At 31.8% G+C, this 22639-nt stretch overlaps 2 protein-coding genes across 3 annotated transcripts in view; one reads left to right on the forward strand and one right to left on the reverse strand.

The window, feature by feature from the left end:
* Positions 1-373: 373 nt before the first annotated feature.
* On the reverse strand, positions 374-20911 carry LOC143069286 (ankyrin repeat and SOCS box protein 15-like). 2 transcript variants are annotated; one of them, XM_076243843.1, is made up of 8 exons: positions 20838-20911; positions 9023-9131; positions 8238-8336; positions 5112-5261; positions 3809-4066; positions 3015-3195; positions 1597-2363; positions 374-620 (listed from the first exon to the last, which is right to left on the reverse strand). In XM_076243843.1, the coding sequence occupies exons 2-8, from the start codon at positions 9117-9119 to the stop codon at positions 424-426; spliced, it is 1749 nt and encodes a 582-aa protein (XP_076099958.1). In that variant the 5' UTR covers positions 9120-9131; positions 20838-20911; the 3' UTR covers positions 374-423. The 2 variants fall into 2 exon arrangements, with proteins under 2 accessions (XP_076099958.1, XP_076099957.1); XM_076243842.1 differs by having other exon boundaries at positions 20680-20888.
* Positions 20912-21084: 173 nt separating this feature from the next.
* Positions 21085-22639, forward strand: part of LOC143069285 (U4/U6.U5 tri-snRNP-associated protein 1-like) — a 30024-nt gene continuing 28469 nt past the window's right edge. Inside the window, exon 1 of the mRNA XM_076243841.1 lies at positions 21085-21392. Coding sequence (XP_076099956.1) covers positions 21182-21392 — 211 coding nt within the window. The 5' untranslated portion in view covers positions 21085-21181. The remainder of the gene's footprint in view (positions 21393-22639) is intronic.

Genomic DNA, 22639 nt, shown 5'->3' on the forward strand with positions numbered 1-22639 from the left:
ACCTGGTTAGAATCCCTCTGAAAGTACAATACCTTAATTTTTAAGATATCATATGAATAAATACATATCAGAAGAATACACCTTATATCTAGTTGTTCACCTTTACTATACATCACAAAGGTTTCATTAAAATTTTGTCTGACACTACAAAGACAAAGGAATTGTTGGATGACGTCAATATCTCAAGTGATGCAGATTCCCAAATAGGGATAAGGTCTGAAGGTTAAAGAATAATGGATGGACAGGCTAAAAAACATATGAGAGTGATTAAAACAATTTGTTAATCAATTCCTATTCAATAGGTAGCAATGGACCACTCTGATTAGCAGTATGTGACTTTAAAAACAGAAATAAATAGTAAATATATTAAATATAACATGATGAATAATTTATTAAAGTGTTCTTATATTAATATGCTAACATTTATTGGTCAAATAAAAAATTAAAAGCGTCTAACACCAGATCACTGTAATGAATGCTGTCATCTCTAAATAAAATATAATCTTGTAGAATCCTTGGTAAAGGCAAATTATCAATTAGTTGTTTATTTAACCTTCCTTGCTGGGCAAAATACAAAATAATCCTCTTTCTGCAAGCATGCTGTAACGTATGACTAGAATCTGAAAAAGAAAAAAAGTCTTAAAAATACTGAAATAGATTTCTGTTGTAATATTAGATATCAAATCTAATGAATGAGAATTATCTTAATCAGGTTAAATCATTTTACCATTTCTTACATTCTATTTACATTTAGCCATTGTTGAATTCGAAAGAGTTATAAATATAAGTAAGAATCAATGTCCCATAAATGATAAAGTTTCTTCTTCATAAGTTTATTGAAAACCATTTTAATGGACAATAGGTAATTACACAGAAAAAAGAATGACTGGATGAAAACTAGCATGAATTTATGATCTTATGTTAATTCCTTCTTGTGTGTTTTGCTCATCTTATTATATTTGTCTGTATTCATAAAAAATTAAGGTTCAACTTCAAAACAAATTGTATTTGAATCATCAGATGAAAATGGCATTGTTCATGTTGTTAATTAGACAACAGAATTTTCTTGGTATAACTCTTAGGACTTTTCCAAAAGAAAAAAAATCAACCCAATCTTCCTTTGCATAAAATAAAGTCTTTAAGAGTTGTAGCCCTTCCTGTTTTTTAATCAAAAGAAGTAATAAAAAAAATCAAAATTCTATATGCAAAATATCCTGTAATTTTGTTATCACATTTCTTGGCGCTTTTATAGCTTAATAATTTATAATACATACACTTTACATTTTTGACTTTAGTTAATTTTATATTATTTTCGTGTGTTTTAAACTCCAAAGGAGTACTGCTGCCAGCTCTTTTAATTAGCTATATAAAGTAGCCATAGATTGAAGGATAAACAGACAGAAATAAACCATGTTTCTACCTGTTGTAACATTTTGTTATAATAAATGGATGACATGGGTATATTTCTTTTTCTTTTGAATAAATTGTTCAAGATGTATTTACCTTTCATCTGCCAAACTAAAGAGATGCTGAGATGTCCTAAAAACAATTTGATAGTTTTAAAATCAACTTTAAAATACAATACACATTATGTACCTTGTAATTTCAGGAGATATTCATTTTCTTCTCTGCTAAAAAATCTCTCGCAGAACTTGTTCATTTTTGGAATTTGACATGTGAAGAACATCAATAGCACAAATATGGGGAAGAGATTGGTCCCATTAGATTGCCTGACAATATCTATCAGGGTGAACTTTGTGTTATCACTATCATCATAATGATCTGCAATTGTTTCAAAGCAAGACTCTGTATCAGCACCAAGAATTAACAGTGGTATTAAATATTTTCCATATATCTTCCTTTGCGTAAATCCTTTAACAAATACATGATTGGTAAGGTCATTTTGTATTGCAAGTAAAACTGTCAAATTGCCAACACATCTTTCATGATAAACATTTATACAAGCTTGGAACTTCAGTAATGTCATATATAAACTATATGCAGTTCTGCAGAGTGAAGCTACCAAGGGAGGTAATTCTGATTGATCTTGAGGATTTGGTGACAATCCTGCTCTGAGTAAGAGATCAACACCAACCATTGGCCATTTATATCTGACGTGACTTAAAATTCCAGCACAATGTTTATACCCAAGCACTGAAAATAGCAAATGTCTGACATTCTCATGTTCAAATGGTTCTTCTGTGAATGGAATCAATGCCTTAACATTTAGTCCAGCTGCAATTAATATCTCCAGACATGTAGTGTCCTCTAGCTGTAGTGACAAGTAAAGAGGATGCATGAACTGTACAGCATTGTGGAAGAGAAATTCCAAGTTTGTTACTGGTAGTAACATCTGTAAGCATCTAAAATAAATAATAAATATTATTATGTAAATATGAAAATAAATATAGATTGTAAGACAACTAAACTTTATAAATTTTTAACTTTCTTTTTGTGAATACAAGATTAAAATTATAAGGTAAATTAAAGTATTGGACACAGAACAGCAAAACCTTCATCAAGTCAATCAATTTTAATAACTCAAATTTTGGAATAATTATCAAAACTATTATATCAGTACAAAACATTTTACCCTTGAACACAGTACAGTGAAACCTTTCAATATTCAATTCTAATTCATGTAACACAAATTTTGGGATAAGTACTACACTTATTGATGCAGTACAACATATGTTTTCCCTTCCATTAAAAATAAGATTGAGGAAAAATAATGTACACCTGTTGGCTAGTAATATATGATATGATATTTGGTTCTGTGCACAACTAAATTTCTTTCAAAATATGTATCCCATTAGCTTCGGCATCTATAATTTTCTGACTTACATAATATTCTGACCAATTACAGTATTATAAGCAACACTTCTTTAAGATTTTTTGTATTGACCACAAATTCAGTTAAACAATTAACTTCATCTTGGTAAATTATTTTTAACAATTTTACTTTTTCTGAATGTACCCATAATAATTTTTAAGACTTTTAGACATCTATTAACCTTGGTTTGTTTTGATAGATTGCAAAGTGTGCAGCTATAGCATTGAGATCTTTGACAGGAACATTTGCATCAGCACCATAGTCCAGTAACAACCTAATACAATCATCATGTCCACCCTGGGCTGCTATCAACAAGGGGCTGGCATTGTCTGATGCTGTTCTGTTTACAACTTCCAATACACCTATTAAATAAGAGACACACATCACATTTAAATATGAAGTAAATGAATACCTTAAATTGGAAAATTAATTATCACTGCCTGTACCAAGTCAGGAATATGACAGTTGTTATCCATTTGTTTGATGTGTTTGAGCTTTAAACATTGCCATTTAATGAGGGGCATTCCGTTTTGAAATTTCCTCAAAGTTCAGTAATTTTGTTATTTTAATTTTTGCAAACCTCAAAATAAATATGTATTCCAAATATACAAATATTGTATCATGTTTATATAACCATTATCGAAAACTATGTGTTTATAGAACTGTCTTGCAGATGTGTTTTCTTGAAACGCATATCTTGTCTTAAAATAAGTATGTGATAAAACTACTAATTACATATAAATGCAAATATAAAGTGGAGGTAGCCAAGTATGATATCCAAGTAAACAAATTAACAATGAAATAAAAATGTAGTGAATGTTAACAACAATCATGTGGATTGCAATATGGATGTATATAATACAGAAATAAGTTTCTCTCACAGAAAATGTAGATAGTGATGACATAAATATTAAAGAACTGTGTTATACTTAATTATAACAGAATTTGTATATTTCAATTCCTCTATTTTAATACCTTTATCTTTAGCAACTTTTAGAAGAATCCTAAGACAATCTTTGTGACCAAACTGTGAAGCCAAGAAAACAGGTGTTAGTTCCTCGTCAGCACAAATGTCAAGTCGGGCACCATGTCCTACTAAATAGGCCAGGATAGTGGCATGACCTTTCTCTGCAGCAGTGTGTAGAGCAGTGTAACCTGTGTAGATCTGATGGTTTATGTGTGCTCCATTCCTCAGGAGTAGTTTTACACATTCCATGCTATCCACATTTACAGCTAAAATTATAAAGTATTGATGAATGCTGGTGTCTTTACACTCATAAACGCATTCATTTAATTCTGAATATACAGTGTTTTCTATAGAACCAAAAGTTCCGTGCTTGATAGAATGAAATACATTAATTTTTAAATAGACATTTTAAAATTTAGCTAAATTTTAGTACCCAAAAATAAAATTTAGAAATTAGGAGCATTGGAATTCATTATGAAGACTTCTTTTTTATTAGCAATATCTCCAGTTATATGTCCATAAATTTCAAACATAGGTACAATCTTAAAATAGCCTTATCCCTACCTTAGCTAGCTTGCTAATGCTGATAGCATCATGGTGAACCAAGTTTTATAGTAAAACCTTTGATAAAATTAATCACTTAAGTAATAGGACAGATGTAAAACAAATTGAAATGTGAGCAAGTGTTCATAAAAAGGTACCCCCACTATAAGTATTTTCAATGCATTTTTTTTTTGATAAGCATAGATTTGAAAGCACAACAGTGTAGATGCTCAAATGAAGCTTGATTTGTAGTCTCTGTGAAATTTAAGTGTCCAGCAAACAGTTAAATTATTCTGCACACAGAAAGTTGACAAGTGATGCTCTTGAAAATGCCATATACAGTATAGCATGGTCCAATCAAATTCCAGGAAACTATAATTTGAAGGTTCTGTGCAAAACACTACCAAATTTTGTGGGATAGAGCAATAAATGTATAGACACACAGATGAAAGGAAAGACATGAACAAGTTGATGTAATTCCTTTACTAAAGACACTATAAAAAAAAATTGAGTACCAACATACCTTGCCCTTTCAATACAAAAAGGAGTGCTAGCTCACCCCAAAGTTACTTTAGCTTTATTAGGTAAAACCTTTCAGAATTTTGAGTCATCAATGTTTTTCAACACTTGAACTTTATCTGGCCTTTTTGATTATTTTTTTTAATTTGAGCGTCACTGATGACTCTATTGAAGATGAAATATGTGTCTGGTGTACAAAATTTTAATCCTGGTATCTATTAAGAGTTTGCCCATAACATGTTTAGTTACCTTCCCACAGTGGAGCAAAGTTTTCCTTGGTTGTTGTGTTAACATTTGCAGAATATCCAATAAGAGCTCTGCAACATGCAAAATGGCCACCTCTGGCTGCCAGTAACAATGAAGTCTCCTCTTCAAATGTTTTCCACTCAACATCAACATCTGAAAGAAATATCCTTTTTCTTAAATATATATTGTATACCCTAATACCTTGTTTACTAGTAGATACAAGGTAATTAGTTTAAACATTTTGAATACTGAATATATTAATTGCAAGAGCATATGTCCACAACGTTCAACTTATGAAGCTTATGAGGTCAAAATTCATGTTATATAGACTTCTCAGTGAGGGTTGTATTCCATTTTTAAAGTGAATGCAGTAAAAAACTAGAGGCTCTCAAGAGTCTGTGTCGCTCACCTTGGTCTATGTGCATATTAAACAATGGACACAGATAAATTCATGACATAATTGTGTTTTGGTGATGGTGATATGCTTGTAGATCTTACTTTACTGAACATTCTTGTTGCTACAATTATCTCTATCTATAATGAACTTGGCCCAGTAATTACAGTGGAAAATATTTTCTAAAAATTTACAAAAATTTATGAAAAATGCTAAAAATTAACTATAAAGGGCAATAACTCCTTCAGGGGTCAATTGACAATTTTGGTCATTTGACTTTTTTGTAGATCTTACTTTGCTGAACATTATTGCTGTTTACAGTTTATCTCTATCTATTATAATATTCAAGATAATAACCAAAAACTGCAAAATTTCCTTAAAATTACTAATTCTGGGGCAGCAAACCAACAACAGGGTGTCTGTTTTGTCTGAAAATATCAGGGCACATAGATCTTGACCTGATAGACAATTTAACCTTGTCAGATTTTCTCTAAATGCTTCGGTTTTTGAGTTATAAGCCAAAAACTGCATTTTACCCCTATGTTCTATTTTTAGCCGTGGCAGCCATTTTGGTTGGATAGCCGGGTCACCGGACACATTTTTTTCAATTAGATACCCCAAAGATGATTGTGGACAAGTTTGGTTTAATTTGGCCCAGTAGTTTCAGAGGAGAAGATTTTTGTAAAAGATTTCTAAGATTTACGAAAAATGGTTAAAAATTGACTATAAAGGTCAATAACTCCTAAAGGGGTCAACTGACCATTTTGGTCCTGTTGACTTATTTGTAAATCTAACTTTGCTGAACATTATTGCTGTTTACAGTTTATCTCTATCTATAATAATATTCTAGATAATAACCAAAAACAGCAAAAATTCCCTAAAATTACCAATTCAGGGGCAGCAACCCAACAACGGGTTGTCGGATTCATCTGAAAATACAAGGGCAGAAAGATCTTAACCTGATAAACAATTTTATCCATGTCAAATTTGCTCTAAATGCTTTGGTTTTTGAGTTATAAGCCAAAAACTACATTTTACCCCTATGTTCTATTTTTAGCCATGGCGGCCATCTTGGTTGGTTGGCTGGGTCGCGCCACACATTTTTTTAACTAGATACCCCAATGATGATTGTGGCTAAGTTTGGTTTAATTTGGCCCAGTAGTTTCAGAGGAGAAGATTTTTGTAAAAGATTACTAAGATTTACAAAAAAATGGTTAAAATTTGACTATAAAGGGCAATAACTCCTAAAGGGGTCAACTGACAATTTCGTTCGTGTTGACTTATTTGTAAATCTTACTTTGCTGAACATTATTGCTGTTTACAGTTTATCTCTATCTATAATAATATTCAAGATAATAACCAAAAACAGCAAAATTTCCTCAAAAATACCAATTCAGGGCAGCAACCCAACAACAGTTTGTCCGATTCATCTGAAAATTTCTGGACAGATAGATCTTGACCTGATAAACACTTTTAACCATGTCAGATTTGCTTTTAATGCTTTGGTTTTGGAGTTATAAGCCAAAAACTGCATTTTACCCCTATGTTCTATTTTTAGCCATGGTGGCCATCTTGGTTGGTTGGCTGGGTCACGCCACAAATTTTTTAAACAAGATACCCCAAAGATGATTGTGGCCAAGTTTGGATTAATTTGGCCCAGTAGTTTCAGAGGAGAAGATTTTTGTAAAAGATTTCTAAGATTTACGAAAAATGGTTAAAAATTGACTATAAAGGTCAATAACTCCTAAAGGGGTCAACTGACCATTTTGGTCCTCTTGACTTATTTGTAAATCTAACTTTGCTGAACATTATTGCTACTTACAGTTTATCTCTATCTATAATAATATTCAAGATAATAACCAAAAACAGCAAAAAATCCCTAAAATTACCAATTCAAGGGCAGCAACCCAACAACGGGTTGTCGGATTCATCTGAAAATTTGTATGCAGAAAAATCTTGACCTGATAAACAATTTTACCGCATGTCAGATTTGCTCTAAATGCTTTGGTTTTTGAGTTATAAGCCAAAAACTGCATTTTACCCCTATGTTCTATTTTTAGCCATGGGGGCCATCTTGGTTGGTTGGTCGGGTCACGTCACACATTTTTTAAACTAGATACCTCAATGATGATTGTGGCCAAGTTTGGTTTAATTTGGCCCAGTAGTTTCAGAGGAGAAGATTTATCCCTTCTTAATAAGTCTTTTCAAAGGTTTTGTTAGTTTTTGAGGTGAATACTGACACCTTTGTGCTTTATAAAGAATATTTCCATAAAAAATTGGATGTGAAATACCTGAACGTATAAGAAGTCTGCATGTTGAGCTATATTTACGAATGATGTCCTTATACCGATGATAAAATTTAGTAAATAGTTTGTGATATCGAAAACCCTGGTGTAATAATTTTTCAGTAATACATAAATTTCTCTCGTTAAAATCTAAAACATTGTTACATACATATTTTTTAAGGGGCCAGTTGAAGGACACCTACAGGTGCGGGAGTTTCTCGCTTCATTGAAGACCCATTGGTGGCCTTCGGCTGTTGTCTGCTCTATGGTCGGGTTGTTGGCGCTTTGACACATTCCCCATTTCCTTTCTCAATTTTATTTTTTACAGAGTTTGTCTTTAGTGCTGTGTGGAGAAAGTAGAGTGCCTCTCCGTGCTTAAGGTTTATTTACCATACAGTCCCTTCCTGATAGTTTATTCTTTCCTTACTGTACAAAATAATTGATAACTACCTAGCCTCAGTAAAAAATCCAAGCAGCCAGTGTGTCCATTAGCAGCAGCCTCATGTATTGATGTCCATCCTCTGTTGTCTCGTACATCTACTGGACGACCTGAAACATCATTTCATATATAAAATACATTAAAATCACAACTTATAATAAGTATGTGAGTAATCACAAGTAGACTTTTTCTAGGTGGCTTAATTTTTTAAAAAACTGAGTAAATTTGGGAATAAATCATTGTATATAATTTTAAATATTTTATTTTGTTCTTGAATGTCTACAAATGTATGGATTTGTTATAAAAGGCCTCAATGAAAATTACTCAATTCTTAAGTTCATATTCCTTAAATAATATATGTACTGGTAGAAGTATTGATCAATGAAGTTTTAGTTTGGGGTTTGCTTTTGTAAATAAATGTGATCTGGTATTTGGTTAACAAGTCGATTTATGGCTTTTCTTCAGGTATCTGTATTCATTTTTGAAAACTGAATCATAACCTCTAAATGTGAAGGCATTTTAAATCATGTGTATATCTCGTCAAACAATTTTTGTGGCAACTTTTGTTAATAGACAATCATACCACAACTCTTTATTATTTAATTTTCTAGGTATATGAATAAATGGAGATGTAAGATTACTTATTCAATGAGACATCTTCATACGAAACAGAAAATTCTAGGAAACAACATACCAACGGTTAATTAGTAAGTCAACAGCAACTTGGATCAGAAGAAAAATACCTTAAGATTTTCAAAAATTAGTACATGAAGTATTGCTGTTAAAAAAAACGTACCATGCCAAACTAACTGTTGTACCAAACCAAGGTCACCATTACGAGCTGCTATTCCTACTGAAGAACATGTGTCCTGATAGGTTTCATTGAAATCCATTACATACCAAATCTATCAGAATGAAAAAATGGAAGTAGATGTTCACATGTTACATGTATTTATACATTTGTATCTTCACATGTCACAATAGCTTAGTCATTTCTGGTATTTGAGTACAATTTTTTTCTAAATAAACAAATTCATGTCTTAGAAATTCTTATGTGTACAGACTACAGAGCCTTTTATAGTTGATTGTGCGGTATGGCCTTTGCTCATTGTTGAAGTCCGTACAGTGACCTTAAGTTGTTAATTTCTGTAACATTTGGGCACCAGGTCTCTTGTGGAAAGTTTTCTCATTAGCAATCATACAACATCTTCTTTTATACATACTCAGTATTTCAATCAGATTGTCATAAATTAAGAAATTTTAAAGATAACAGCATAACTATATTGTTCATAAAAAACAAGATCAAAGATAATTTATTTGATAACCATAACTTTCAACAAATGATAACAAATGAAGCAATGTGTAAATGATTTGTAAATGAAAAAAAATCTAGTTTACTGTTGTACTGCATCTGTCATCAGAATAAAAATAAATGTTTTGTCTGTAAACTGAAAATGTTGGGCATAAGTTACAAAATATATACTCTCTGGATTCATATACCAGGGTACCTATTTTTCTAGATTAAGGAAAGCTTGCATATTTAATTTTGTGGTTTTGATGAAGTCTGCATACACGGCATACAAGCCTACATAAAATTTTATCATCCATTGAACATTTAATTTCATGGTTTGCCTGTACTCACAAAATCCTCGAAAATTGGTACATTGTATCCCACAAATAATAATTAATCCACAGTATGTTGAAGTCTTAAAGATAAAGGTTTACACCGTATCACAATAGACAATAGACAATATTTATTAGCACTAACACATTTACATTAAATGGTTATCATGGTTATGGCATACAGTATTGAATTTATTGAAACAATAAATTGACAATAGATAAATTGACTATAATTATATTAGAGTGACAGTGGTATATTCACAGGGTAAAAAACCAGGGGCGTAGCTAGGTATTCAGTCAACTGTAGGCACCAATCGGCAGGGGGTATTGGGGCCGCTTAAAGCCCCCAGCAGGTCCAGGGCAGAGCCCTGTTAGGGGGTTCGGGTGGGGGGGGGGGCAAAGCCCCCCGACGGAAAACGGTTTTCAGCGTTTTAGCTGCAAAATTTTATGTACAAAAATATTAAATTTACTGGTTATTTAATCATGATAATTATTATATACATGATGAAAAGTTAGAAGAATTATGAATAATGTACCATAACATCTGACTGGTGAATTAAATAACGCAGTACAATCCGTAATATAAAAAAAATATTTACAAAATGCATTGCCCAGCGTAAATCAGCGTATCCCTTTAATTAAGCAGTACACCCTGTTTGGTATTATCATATCTATTCCGTTCTGAATGATATATTCGTTTAACTTAAATTATTAATAGTACATATTGACGATCCTTCATTAAAAAAAATAGGAACGTAATCACTAATAGAACTATCCTTTTGGCTAGACATCAACCATCAATCTTTTGAATCTTAAACCTTGCACCCTAGCCACACAAACACATACAGACATAGTCGATGCCTAACAAAATTCAAGAAATTCGTATTCTTTATATCCTCTACTGTAAAATCCCTACCTGCTTAGGAATTTTGAATAATTGTGGCCATTACACGCAGATTTGAGAGTACTCAAAATTACAGGAAACCAGTGGATCCCAGATTGAATCCAGTGTCATATATTTATGCAAGTTCAGGACCGTTGAAATTTTTATTTACAATAAATAACACTTGGAGCTAGGTCCTGTAATAGGTGTCGTCCAGGACGAAGGTCTGGAAATTTAAAAATGCCATGCATTGGAAAATGAGGGATTATTGGATAGGAGCAGAAATTTTGCCTTTCAGTAGAACAACTACGAATTCCTCAAAGAGTTGCATTCTCTCTACAACTAGGCATCGGATTAAATGTCCCTATTCTGACCAAACGTGACTGCGTATTTATACATCATGCACAGCCAAACAGACGACCAACATTGGCAAGTTGGGTGAAGACAAAGTGGAAAGCTAGTTGAAAACTAACAACAACTAATTAAAAAACTCATGTGTCTAAGTTAAGGTTTATTCAAGTTTTTGTTGATAGAAGTGAAATGATCTGAGCCAAAGTTCTAGTTTATAGTTTCTATATGAGGTAAAATCGTAAAAAGTTTAAACATTCAATTCTATCCAATATTCCATTCACTTGTCTAAGGACGAGAGACTAGTGTACACATGGACGCAACGTTAGATATTGCTACTACCACGAAAAATAGCGTTAAGTAAATATTTGACCGGAAAATTTTTATAGAAATGCTGAAATAAATATTTCAAATTATACATGAAAATAAAGATTGATTCTTACATTTTCACATTATGATAGAGAAAGAATAAAAATATAATATTCATAGGCTTATAGGAAGACACAGATTATCCGAAAAACGTTTACTTAGCGTTGTCCCATGTAACAAACTCGGGACATAAAACTCGCACAATACGCGAAATGTTCACGCAACTCTTCAAAATTTTGCATGAACATTCTATGACGTGATATACTTCAGTATTGGTAAAATTGGCTGTCTCCATTTAAAATTTGCATACATATTTTCAAAAGAATATAATGTACGGAAATGTCCCATCGGGAATTTAATTTGGAAACTTCAAACATTTCAGTTCAAAAATAAAACTTTGACAGAAAATTCATTAAATTGTAAGCACGATCGTTTTGTACTAAGTGTAAGCTTCCAAAATTCGAATTGAAAAATAAATTGAGCTACATATTCAATTCAAAACAATAGATTTGCAATGTCTTGCGGAAATGTCCGAGTTAAACTTTCATGCCTTCACAAAACTTTTACGGCCTAAAAAACAGAGATTTGATTTCGTGAAGATTATTTTTCGGCTTTGATAACCATACCAATAAAAAGTACTTTTAAAGTTGAAGTTGGTACACCAAATAGCATTAACATTACAGGGTTATCTATAAAAAATACAGATTAATGAAAATGTCGTGCAAGTTTGTCCGTTATCATAATTTGACGTCGCCAGAAGCGTTATGCTAGCTATAGGGACGGCATAAACTGCATTCGCTTGTTTCCTCCTCCCGCTAAATATAAATGTCCTGCTTTCAACAAAACGAAATGATGTACACATTACAAAAATATACATCAATAAGACGATCAAAAAGTAAGAAAACTTCAGTATCATAACTATAAGCTATTGTATGTTGCTGCTTGAATAAAATCATACTCGGGTTGAATATATAATGCAGCAATATTCCTCCAAAAACACATAATTACTAGGAGTAAAATTGCATTTCCTATGTTAATTATAAAATCATATTAGATTGGATTCTCACGGCATTTACACTTGTGTGTTATACTTTGCATTTACCAAAAAAGGAAAGCAGGAAGAATTAGATAGTGTGCGTTTTCAATTTAACCCTCTTAGTGCGTAGCTAAATTTCAAAACATTGTCCAGAAACGGGTCAATTTCAGTAAAAAATACCAAAAACAGTAAATTGTTATTTAGTCTTGTATAACAGCATGTTAACTCAAATAATTGAAGAATTACCAAACATAAAGTATAGATGTTTATTTTTTTTCAAAAAATAACGTTATTTATATGACATGACGTAACGTCATAATGATGATCACGTCACGTCCTAAGGAAGTTTCGCGCTATTCAATTAGTCAAGCACTTTGCAGTGTTTTGAAGAAAACGTTCAGTTTTTGCAAAACAGCACTATACTTTACAAAATTTCAAGTCAGATTTACAGCTGTACTTATTTTCGGTTGGTCATCTTAGATCAAATAAAATATTTCATTGGATAAAGCACCTATAAAAAAAGATGGCATTGCGTATTCCAAGTGTACTTCAACAAACATGACATATATACAACATGACAAATAATGTAAATAAAACATAATGCAAAATAAGAGAAAATTCATTATATGCTGTATCTACAACTATACAAGTCTATTTTTTGTATAGTTCTTCCATTATTTATGGTAGACTAACTGACACTAAGCATTGTTTTGAACTTTAAATTGTGGTTTTCTCATTGTTAATGACCGTACGGTTGCCTGTAATTACAATGTACTTACATCCACTTCATTTGAACTTTGGTGGATAGTTGTCTTATTGCCAATCATACCACATCTGACATCTCCTTTTTTTATATTCAAATGCTTATCTCATATATTTACAAATTTGGTTGGCATCAGCAATTTTTTTTTTTTTGATTAATTAAATATGATACTGATTTGATAACATTAACTTTAACTTTAACCAATTTTTGAAAACTTAAACGTAAATTCTCCCGAAGGTTTTTATATTGGGGACATTATAAAAGGAAATGCGCACAATATTCTACGTTATCTCCGCAAAATTTACAGAAACTTTCAGCTGCTAGTGCTTTATGTAAACTGTGTATCACCCCGTTTCAATAGCAAGTGATTGTGCACTTATTTTTGATTCGTAAGAAGTAAGCTCTCATACTTTGGTATAACAAAGCATAGGTAAGCTTTTTAAAGTCAAACGATTAGCAAGTTATACAAAAACAATCTGAGTTAAATAGTGATGTGTTATTATGTTAACTATGCTCAAGTTGATATAATGTTATAAAGGATGTATGTGCCCCAACATAAATATCGCCACACCTAAAAACAAAACCATTTTATTGGCTTAATATTTTGATATGAGCGTCACTAATGAGTCTTATGTAGACGAAACGCGCGTCTGGCAAACTAGCTAAATTATAATCCTGGTACCTTTGATAACTATACTATGACGCAATTAATTTTCAGCCTTAATTTTTCAAGAAAGACACATGATTAATGGTGTTTACACATGCACACTTTATATCCTTTTTTTTAATAGAAATGTTTAAAAATGCCAAAAATATGTCAATGCTGTGAAATGTTTTGCTATGTATACTGTAAAATGTATCTGTCTCCGTAAATATTCTCCATCAGTGATGCACTGTAATCGTCTTGTTCCCTTTTCTGTGTAGATGATGGTTGCACCGACGCTAATGTCATCACTTGAAATATTTCTTGTGTTTACTACTGTTATTCTTTTCTATGATATGCTGATGTTCAGTAGTTGTCGTGTGTTGGTGTGGTTCATAAGTGTTTCTCGTTTCTCGTTTTTTATATAGATTATACCGTTGTTTTTTCCGGGTTTTTTTACACTAGAATTGTTTGGGGCCCTTTATAGCTTGCTATTCGGTGTCAGCCAAGGCTCCGTGTTGAAGCATGTACTTTGACCTATCGTGGTTTACTTTTATATAAATTGTGACTCGGATGGAGAGTTGTCTCATTGGCACTCATACCACATTTCTCATATCTATTCATATCATATTTTATTTGTCATATTCATTTTCATAACACATTGATGCTTAACGAATGACAAATCCAAATCAAACACACATTTTTACCTGGTGCATGCTTACTAATTACCACCATAAAATTCCTTCTTAACTGTAATATATCTTTGCATACCTGTATTTTTCATTCAGGTGTTGTAATCTGTGGATGGTGTGCGCTATTAGCTATATTTTTACATGTTTGTTTTTTCTGTTTCTTATTTTTTTAGGTTCGGTTCTAATATTTTCGTTAATAACTGCCTAATTTCTGTGATTACTATTGTTCAATGGTATATTTATACTATTTGTAAACATCAATATGTATATATTTATAGAATAAATAATTAGAGGGCCCTTCCGAATTTATATGCGTACTTCAATCTAATATTTACACATATTTAGAAAAGATATTTTATTACATCTTTCGACCCCCCCCCTCCCCCAACTTATATAGCACGTGAAGCATACTAAGGAAGACATAGATTTTTGTTTAAAGCCATGATATATCATTATATGAGTTTTAAAAATGTTTACTGGTCTCAAATTTAAACATCGTATGGTGTTACTTCATTGAATAAATGTAAAGGAATTAAAAATTTGTCGTTAAAAATGTGAAACTCTGATCTTTTATTGGTATAAATACAGTTCCAATGTGATGTAACTTCGAGTCATCACAAGCCACGCGTTATAAAATTATATATATATATATAATAAGAACACTTGTTCTGAAAGGTTGAAAGGCAGGATACAAAAAACTATAACACAAAATAGATTAAGTTACACATAAGTTTTCAGCAGCAAATATTTCAAAAGGTAACAACACTCGTCAAACAAAAAATGACCGGAAAAATAAAGATAACACACTCTTTTGTTTACGTCCCAAGTCATGAGTCTGTAATTCAGTGGTTGTCGTTTGATCATGTCTGTCACATATGTTTTTAATAAATTAAATTGTTATAAATCATGCCGTTAGTTTTCATGTTAGTTTTACATTTTTTCATGTCGGGGCCTTCTTTAGCTGACTTTACGCTAAAGGCTTTTCTCATTATTTGGCTGATTCCTGCTCCTAACGGGTTTTCAATAACTCCATAGTATCTATACATTTTTGCACATAAACTAAAACTAAATTTTATAATAGCTAATAGTGCATAAAAAAATACATTAAAATGCAGAATACTATTTTATGCCAATTTTACAATTCGTGTCAGTAAATCAATTGTAGACTTATTTATTTATCAAATACCAACGTAGACTTTTTCGTTGTTTAATAAATTTGTTTTTAAAGAAGTAAGAAAACCAAGGCAAGCATCAAGTACAAGACTAAGTATATATGTGTTCCTCCAAATCTAAAATAATTAAGGACATTTGTTTAAAATATTTATTTATTGTTGGGTTTTGTTTGTATTGCTTAATGATCATTTGTTGAGGTTGGGTTCTATCTACCTTCTGTTTCATACTATGATTCTTTTTTATTTTATCAATAACAGAATAAAAATTGATCATTCTAAAATTTGATAGCGCTATCATGCCGTCAAATCAATTACGACGTCAAATAATATATGACGTAATGATGACGTTTTATGAAACAGATAGAAAAAAAGAAAACAACAACAAAAATAATAATCACATGATGAATAAAATATATAAAATGTATTCAATAACTGAAGGAAAGGTGTTTTTTCAGAAATATTACGAAAGGGAAAAAAATAATCATTTTTTTTACACAAAGGACATATATGTCCTTCCCGCAGTAAGCCAGGGGAGGACACATATGTCCTTCCCGCAGTAAGAGGGTTAACGTCATTTTTCTGTTACACTAAATGGTAGCAATATCTGACGTTGCGTCATCATGACATTCGATAATTAAAGAGTTTTGACAACTTCACCGGCTTTTATCTTCAGATAACGTTGTGTTTATTATTTTTTTAAATAACAAAAAATATTTGTGAAAAAAAATATGTGTAGGCACGTGCCTAAAGTGCCTAACGGCAGCTACGCCCCTGAAAACCTATAAATATGTGTGTTTTGAGTCAGAGAGTTTACAACACATTATTAATGTTCATGAACAAAAAACAAAAATTAGGATACCTATTAAAAGAAATATAAGTTATACAGATGTTCTCAATAAAAAACAATCATTAATATACTTTATGGTGATTTTTATTATGACTGGCAGACTGCTATTTAAAAGTGTGGTCATATGGGTCAGTGTTAGAGATGACTGCAATTTAATAAAATTGAAATTAAGATTTTAACATAAACTTTCATATAAACTTTGCATTATCAATGATTCATGTAAATAAGGTAATGATCATATAGACGAGTAGTATGAACACCATACACTAATAAAGGTCTAACTATTGCTTATAATATCTGGAAAACAGATATAATCAGATAAACTTAATGATATGAATGAGCCATAATTATTAGCTTGTTTAATGATAACTTTTGATTTTTATTGCTATTTGAATAATGAGAATACTTCTGCCAATTGTTTTTCATATTTTAGAGGTAACTATGAGCTTTTTAATGAGACTCTAAACGACATTGACTGGGATGTTCTGTTAAATAATAAAAGTATTAATGAAATGTGGAAATGTTTCTCTTCTATTATGTCCGATAACATTGATAGATTTATTCTGAAGAAAATAAACAGCTGCGCCATGAGCGCATGATACCCCCGACGTCTTGTGTTGAAGTTTTATGCAATTATCATCAATAGTTTCTGAGAAAGTTTTAAGCAATTACTATTTATTGTTTTTGAGACACGGCGGGACATGTGAAACCCCCCCCCACCCCACCCTGTTTTTCTTTACAAAAAACTAAATATCACTAAAATAAAATTTTGAATCAAACCAAAAAGTATACAGATCTTTAGATTAATATAACAGAGAAGTGTGTACAGTTTCAAGCAATAATCATAAATTATTTTTGAGATACAGCGCGACATGTAAAAAAAAACATCCCCTTTTGTACAAAATACTAAATAACTCAAAAATAAAATTTTGAGTCATCACCAAAAAGTAGACAGATCTTTAGATTAATATAAAAAAGAAGTGTGAGTTTCAAGCAATAATCATAAATCGTTTTTGAGATACAGCGCGACATGGTAAAAAAAAACCTCCCCCTTTTTTACAAAATACTCAATAACTCAAAAATGAAATTTTGAATCATCACCAAAAAGTATACAGATCTTTAGATTAATATAACAAAGAAGTGTGGAAAGTTTTAAGCAATAATCATAAATCATTTTTGAGATACAGCGCAACATGTAAACCCCCCCTTTTTTTTACAAAATACTCAATAACTCAAAAATGAAATTTTGAATCATCACCAAAAAGTATACAGATATTAAGATTAATATAACTAAGAAGTGTGTAAAGTTTTAAGCAATAATAAAAAATTGTTTTTGAGATACGGTGCGACATGTGAAAAAAAACACACCCCTGTTTTAGTTACAAAGTGCCATTACTCAAAAAGTTTAAATCTTATTTTCACCAAAAAGTATACAGATCATTTGACCATTATAAGAAACAACTATATTAAATTTCATGAAATTTGGATAAGTCGTTTTCAAGTTACGGTGCGAAATGTTTACGCCGGACAGACAGACGGACAGACACCGGACATTTGTATACCATAATACATCCCGTCAAAATTTTGACGGGCGTATAAAAACTGACCGTAAATTTATAAGCCCACCTTTGTGGATGGATAGAGTTACTAAGTCTGCAATTGTCAAGAAACGTAAATCATGGAAAAAATATAAATATTCAAGAAATAATTTGTCATATGTTAAATATGTGAAGGATCGCAATGAATGTACAAATGCTGTTAAAAATGCCAAACTTAGTTTTGAACAAAAAGTGACCTTAGAATCAAACACTAATGTTAAGTCATTTTGGAATTATGTTAACAGTAAACTCAAGACTAGATCAGGAATAGGCATGCTTGAGAAACCAGATGGTACTTTAGAATCCAGTACTGCTGACAAAGTTGAAGTTTTAAATCAGTTTTTTACTAGTGTCTTTACTCAAACAGAGGACTTGAAAGATTATGATACTAATTCAGTGTTGAACAATTTTTTAAATGATATTGAAATTTGCCAGGAAGATGTATTAAAGAAACTTAATGATTTAAAGACAGATAAATCTGCAGGACCTGATGGTCTTCATCCGAAAGTTTTATTTGAAGTTAGACATGCAATTTGTTATCCATTGTTTCTAATTTTTAATAAGTCTATCAAAGAGGGTAAAGTTCCAGACGATTGGAAAAATGCTATAAAGTATCACCGATATTTAAGAAAGGGAAAAAACTGAAACCGGGTAATTATAGACCTGTAAGCTTAACATCAGTGGTATGTAAGATATGTGAATCCATTATTAGAGACAATATTATGAAGTTTATTCTCACGAACAATCTTTTTACTAGTAGTCAATATGGTTTCCATCCCGGTAGATCATGTGTTACTCAACTCCTAGAGGTTCTAGATGAGTGGTCAGAATTAATTGATAATGGTTTTCCACTGGACTCTATTTTCCTTGATTTTTCCAAGGCGTTTGATACCGTGCCACATCAGCGTTTATTTTTGAAACTTGAAAAGCTTGGAATAAAGGGCTGCATTTTGAATTGGATAGAGTTTTCTATCTAGGCGTAAGCAATGTGTTCGTATAAATAACACAACATCAACATGGTCAGACGTGGTGAGCGGTGTACCTCAGGTAAGTGTTTTAGGACCAGTTCTTTTCTTAACATTTATAAATGATCTTCCTGATGTAGTAGAGGGTATAGTGAAAGTTTTTGTTGATGATTGTAAAGTTTATTCTAATGTCTCGTCAGATTATGAGCGATGTAAGTTACAGGAAAATTTGGACAGATTATGTGAATGGTCAGATATGTGGAAATTAAAATTTAATGCTGCTAAATGTAAAGTATTGCATATTAATCCTGACAATGACCTGCAATATCGTTATACCATGTTAAATGAATCCGCAAATTTTATTGCATTATCAACAGTGAAAGAAGAAAAGGATCTGGGAGTAACTTTCGAGTCTAATTTGAAATTTGAAAAACATATACATGATATAAGTGATATTTATAACAAAGCACAGAGAGTGTTGTCTCTTATTCATCATTCTTTTGATTACATGGATCAAGATATGTTTCTTACTATTTATAAATCAATAGTGCGTCCGCTGCTAGAATATGCGACATGTGTCTGGTCACCGTATCTTAAAAAAGACATCCGCAAACTGGAATCTGAACAAAGAAGGGCCACAAAACTGGTAAAAAATATTTGTCATCTTAATTATGAAGACAGGCTACGTTCATTGGGTTTGCCAACCTTGGAATATCGTAGGGATAGGAATGATATGATACAAGTCTACAAAGCTTTGCATGGTATAGATGACATTGACTGGATGAGCCTATTTACTTCAGCACCATCTAATAATACTAGAGGTCACTCATTAAAACTTTTTAAAAAACAGTGTAAGACCACACATAGACTAAATACTTTTTCAATTAGAGTAGTGGATCAGTGGAATAACCTGTCAGATTTAACAGTGACGGCAAAGACTCTGAACAATTTTAAGTCTGCATTAAATGGCGAAAATTGGAACCCAAATAAATTCATATGTTCCTGTTAGTGTTTCAGCTGTGCACACCTAAATAAGTATTTTTTGATAAGTGTAATATATTATATATAAATATATAATGAGATGAGAAATCATATATGACAATCCAAGATGAGGGGTCAGTAGAAGCCTTTGGCTAATGTAACGACCCGAAGATAAAGGTATAAAGGTATAAAGGTATAATCTTTTCATCTGATGACTTAATTCTTTCATCATTGTCTATTACGAAGGGTTGTAATGGGGTACCTTCGTGACGAAGAACAGTAAAAAATCTTGTCAAATGATGTCAACATTAATTTTGGTGCATGACAATTAAAAAAATGACAAATTTTAAAGAATCACATTATTTTTTTTCAAAAATAACATTAATGATTATCATTTAAGACCTCTAAAGAATCATGATACAGATATTTTGACAAATCACAACGTTTGATGGCTGACAGTAATGGGTACTATTCCTATTCTCATTAAGTACTGTATAAAAAAATGAAAGTCCAGTTGTCAAATAAAAATTTACCTTTTTATTTGTAACCTTCTATAGGTTTTTGAGAAGAGCATGTAGAGTCAAAAGGGATACAGTTGAATGCTTTTTCTGATCAAGTTTTTTGTTCCTCTCATAATCTTAATAAGAGAATTCATATTGCATGCATTATTTTTGTCAGAAAGCAACTTTACTTTTAGTTTGTATGGATTTTCCACATCTCACAATATGGTCTGTCTGTAGACCGGGTTATTAGCTTTACCATTCATGGAATATTAAAGTGTTCGTTTATGTTTTATATATTGTGCAATTTGTAGTTTTGAATATATATTCTTAAATATACCAACCATATATGGAATTACGTTTTTTATTTGTTTTATAGAAGACGCTTTTGAGTTTGGCATAACCCATTATAAAACATTAATTTATACACTTTACTGTAGTTTTTTTTAACTTCCGGTAATTCAACGAACAGAAATCGTAAATAAATATCTGTTTTTACCCATTAATGCTGTAGATCCTAAGTGTATATTCCGTCATGGGGTCGTCTAAGAAACACAAAGAAAAGGACCGTGAACACAAAAGAAAACACCGTCACAGATCTCGATCGAGAGAACGAAAGCGACATAAACACAGTCGAAAAGACAACAAACCACATGAAGATGAACAAGAATACACTCACGAAGGATATGATGAAAACTATGATGACTACAATCGAGCACCACTACAAAAAGTTCTAGCAGATGTTGGTAGGTGTCAAGAAATTTGGCCTCCATCTATGTTAAATTATTTTCTGATTTCCCTTGCTGCCGAGTGTCTTCTTTTTTCAGTTTCCGCTCTCCATCATAAATTATATACACCTTATCGCCATTTGTCTGCCATTACTGGATATCACACAGGTTCCCATAAAATTTTGACGTCATAAAACAAAATAGCTGACGCCACAATGGAAAAGTGCTTGTTGTATGCATCAAAAGTTCAAGCGGCCGGGTAAGCCGAGATTAGCAATAAGGTGTATTGTTGACTATGTGCTGTGCTGATGCCAAAGTCACATTTTTCATGTTTTAATTTACGCAAATTTCTCATTCTTGCTATATCTCTTTCAAATAAAATCCTCAAGATTAAACAGTGTGTTACATATCTCTTTAGAGGTTCCTAAATGAGGAGGGGTGGGGGCAGGATCTTTTTCAGGACGTGGGGATCAGGTGTTTTTAAGCTAGGGATTTCGGGATTGACCCTTTCGGAATCCAGGATTTCTTTTTTACAAATTTAGGGATGTCAGGATTTTTTTTTTTAAATTCAGGACTTCAGGATTTCATGTTGTTAAGCCTGGAATTTTGGGATCAGGACCCCTACAACTATCCCTCCTAAATGTAATAGTCATTAGGGTGTTGCGTCATTGTTGGGCATGAGATGTTACTGACATCAAGTTACTGGCACACATAATGCAACTTTAAAATGTTCCTGCATTAAGAGGTGTCGCGGAATAGAAGGTCCTTCCTAATATAAGTTCCAAAAGGAAGAAATGTTCTGGAATATTATTTCCACAGGAATAAATATAACAGTATACGTTCCTAACGGAATAAATGGTATAGAATATTTGTTTCAACTGGTACAGGTATTATGACATTGTTTGTAACAGTTCCAGTGGAACTTTTGTTAGGCGGACCAAATATACATTGACACAGGGTTAAGCAGTGATTTTGCTAGAGCTAATAATTTTTCATTGTTTACAACCTGTTTTCCAAATGACAAAAGTATTTCACATCAATTTCGTCACTTTTTGTGTAAACTTATTTTCCATTAAAATTACTGTAAATATTTCTGACATGTTTATGAGCCTCAGCTAATAAACATTTAATTTACAACAGGTGTTTTAAAGATGTGATAACAGTAAACCTGCTTATTGTCATCAGATGTTTCTCTATTGAGTTAATTGTTAATTAAAATATATAATAAACCTCAAAATTGACCATCATAATGATTTTCTGCAGTA

The sequence above is a fragment of the Mytilus galloprovincialis genome, chromosome 3 (genome assembly GCF_965363235.1).
Source record: "Mytilus galloprovincialis chromosome 3, xbMytGall1.hap1.1, whole genome shotgun sequence".
Taxonomy (NCBI): domain Eukaryota; kingdom Metazoa; phylum Mollusca; class Bivalvia; order Mytilida; family Mytilidae; genus Mytilus; species Mytilus galloprovincialis.

What these genes read in the sequence shown, in the direction of transcription:
- LOC143069286 (XM_076243843.1), bottom strand. Translation starts at nt 9,119, where the DNA reads ATGGATTTCAATGAAACCTATCAGGACACATGTTCTTCAGTAGGAATA. An exon ending in ATCTATCAAAACAAACCAAG is followed by an intron (nt 2,364 to 3,014) that starts GTTAATAGATGT and finishes TATTTATTTTAG; the next exon opens with ATGCTTACAGATGTTACTAC. An exon ending in ATATCTCCTGAAATTACAAG is followed by an intron (nt 621 to 1,596) that starts GTACATAATGTG and finishes TTTCTTTTTCAG; the next exon opens with ATTCTAGTCATACGTTACAG.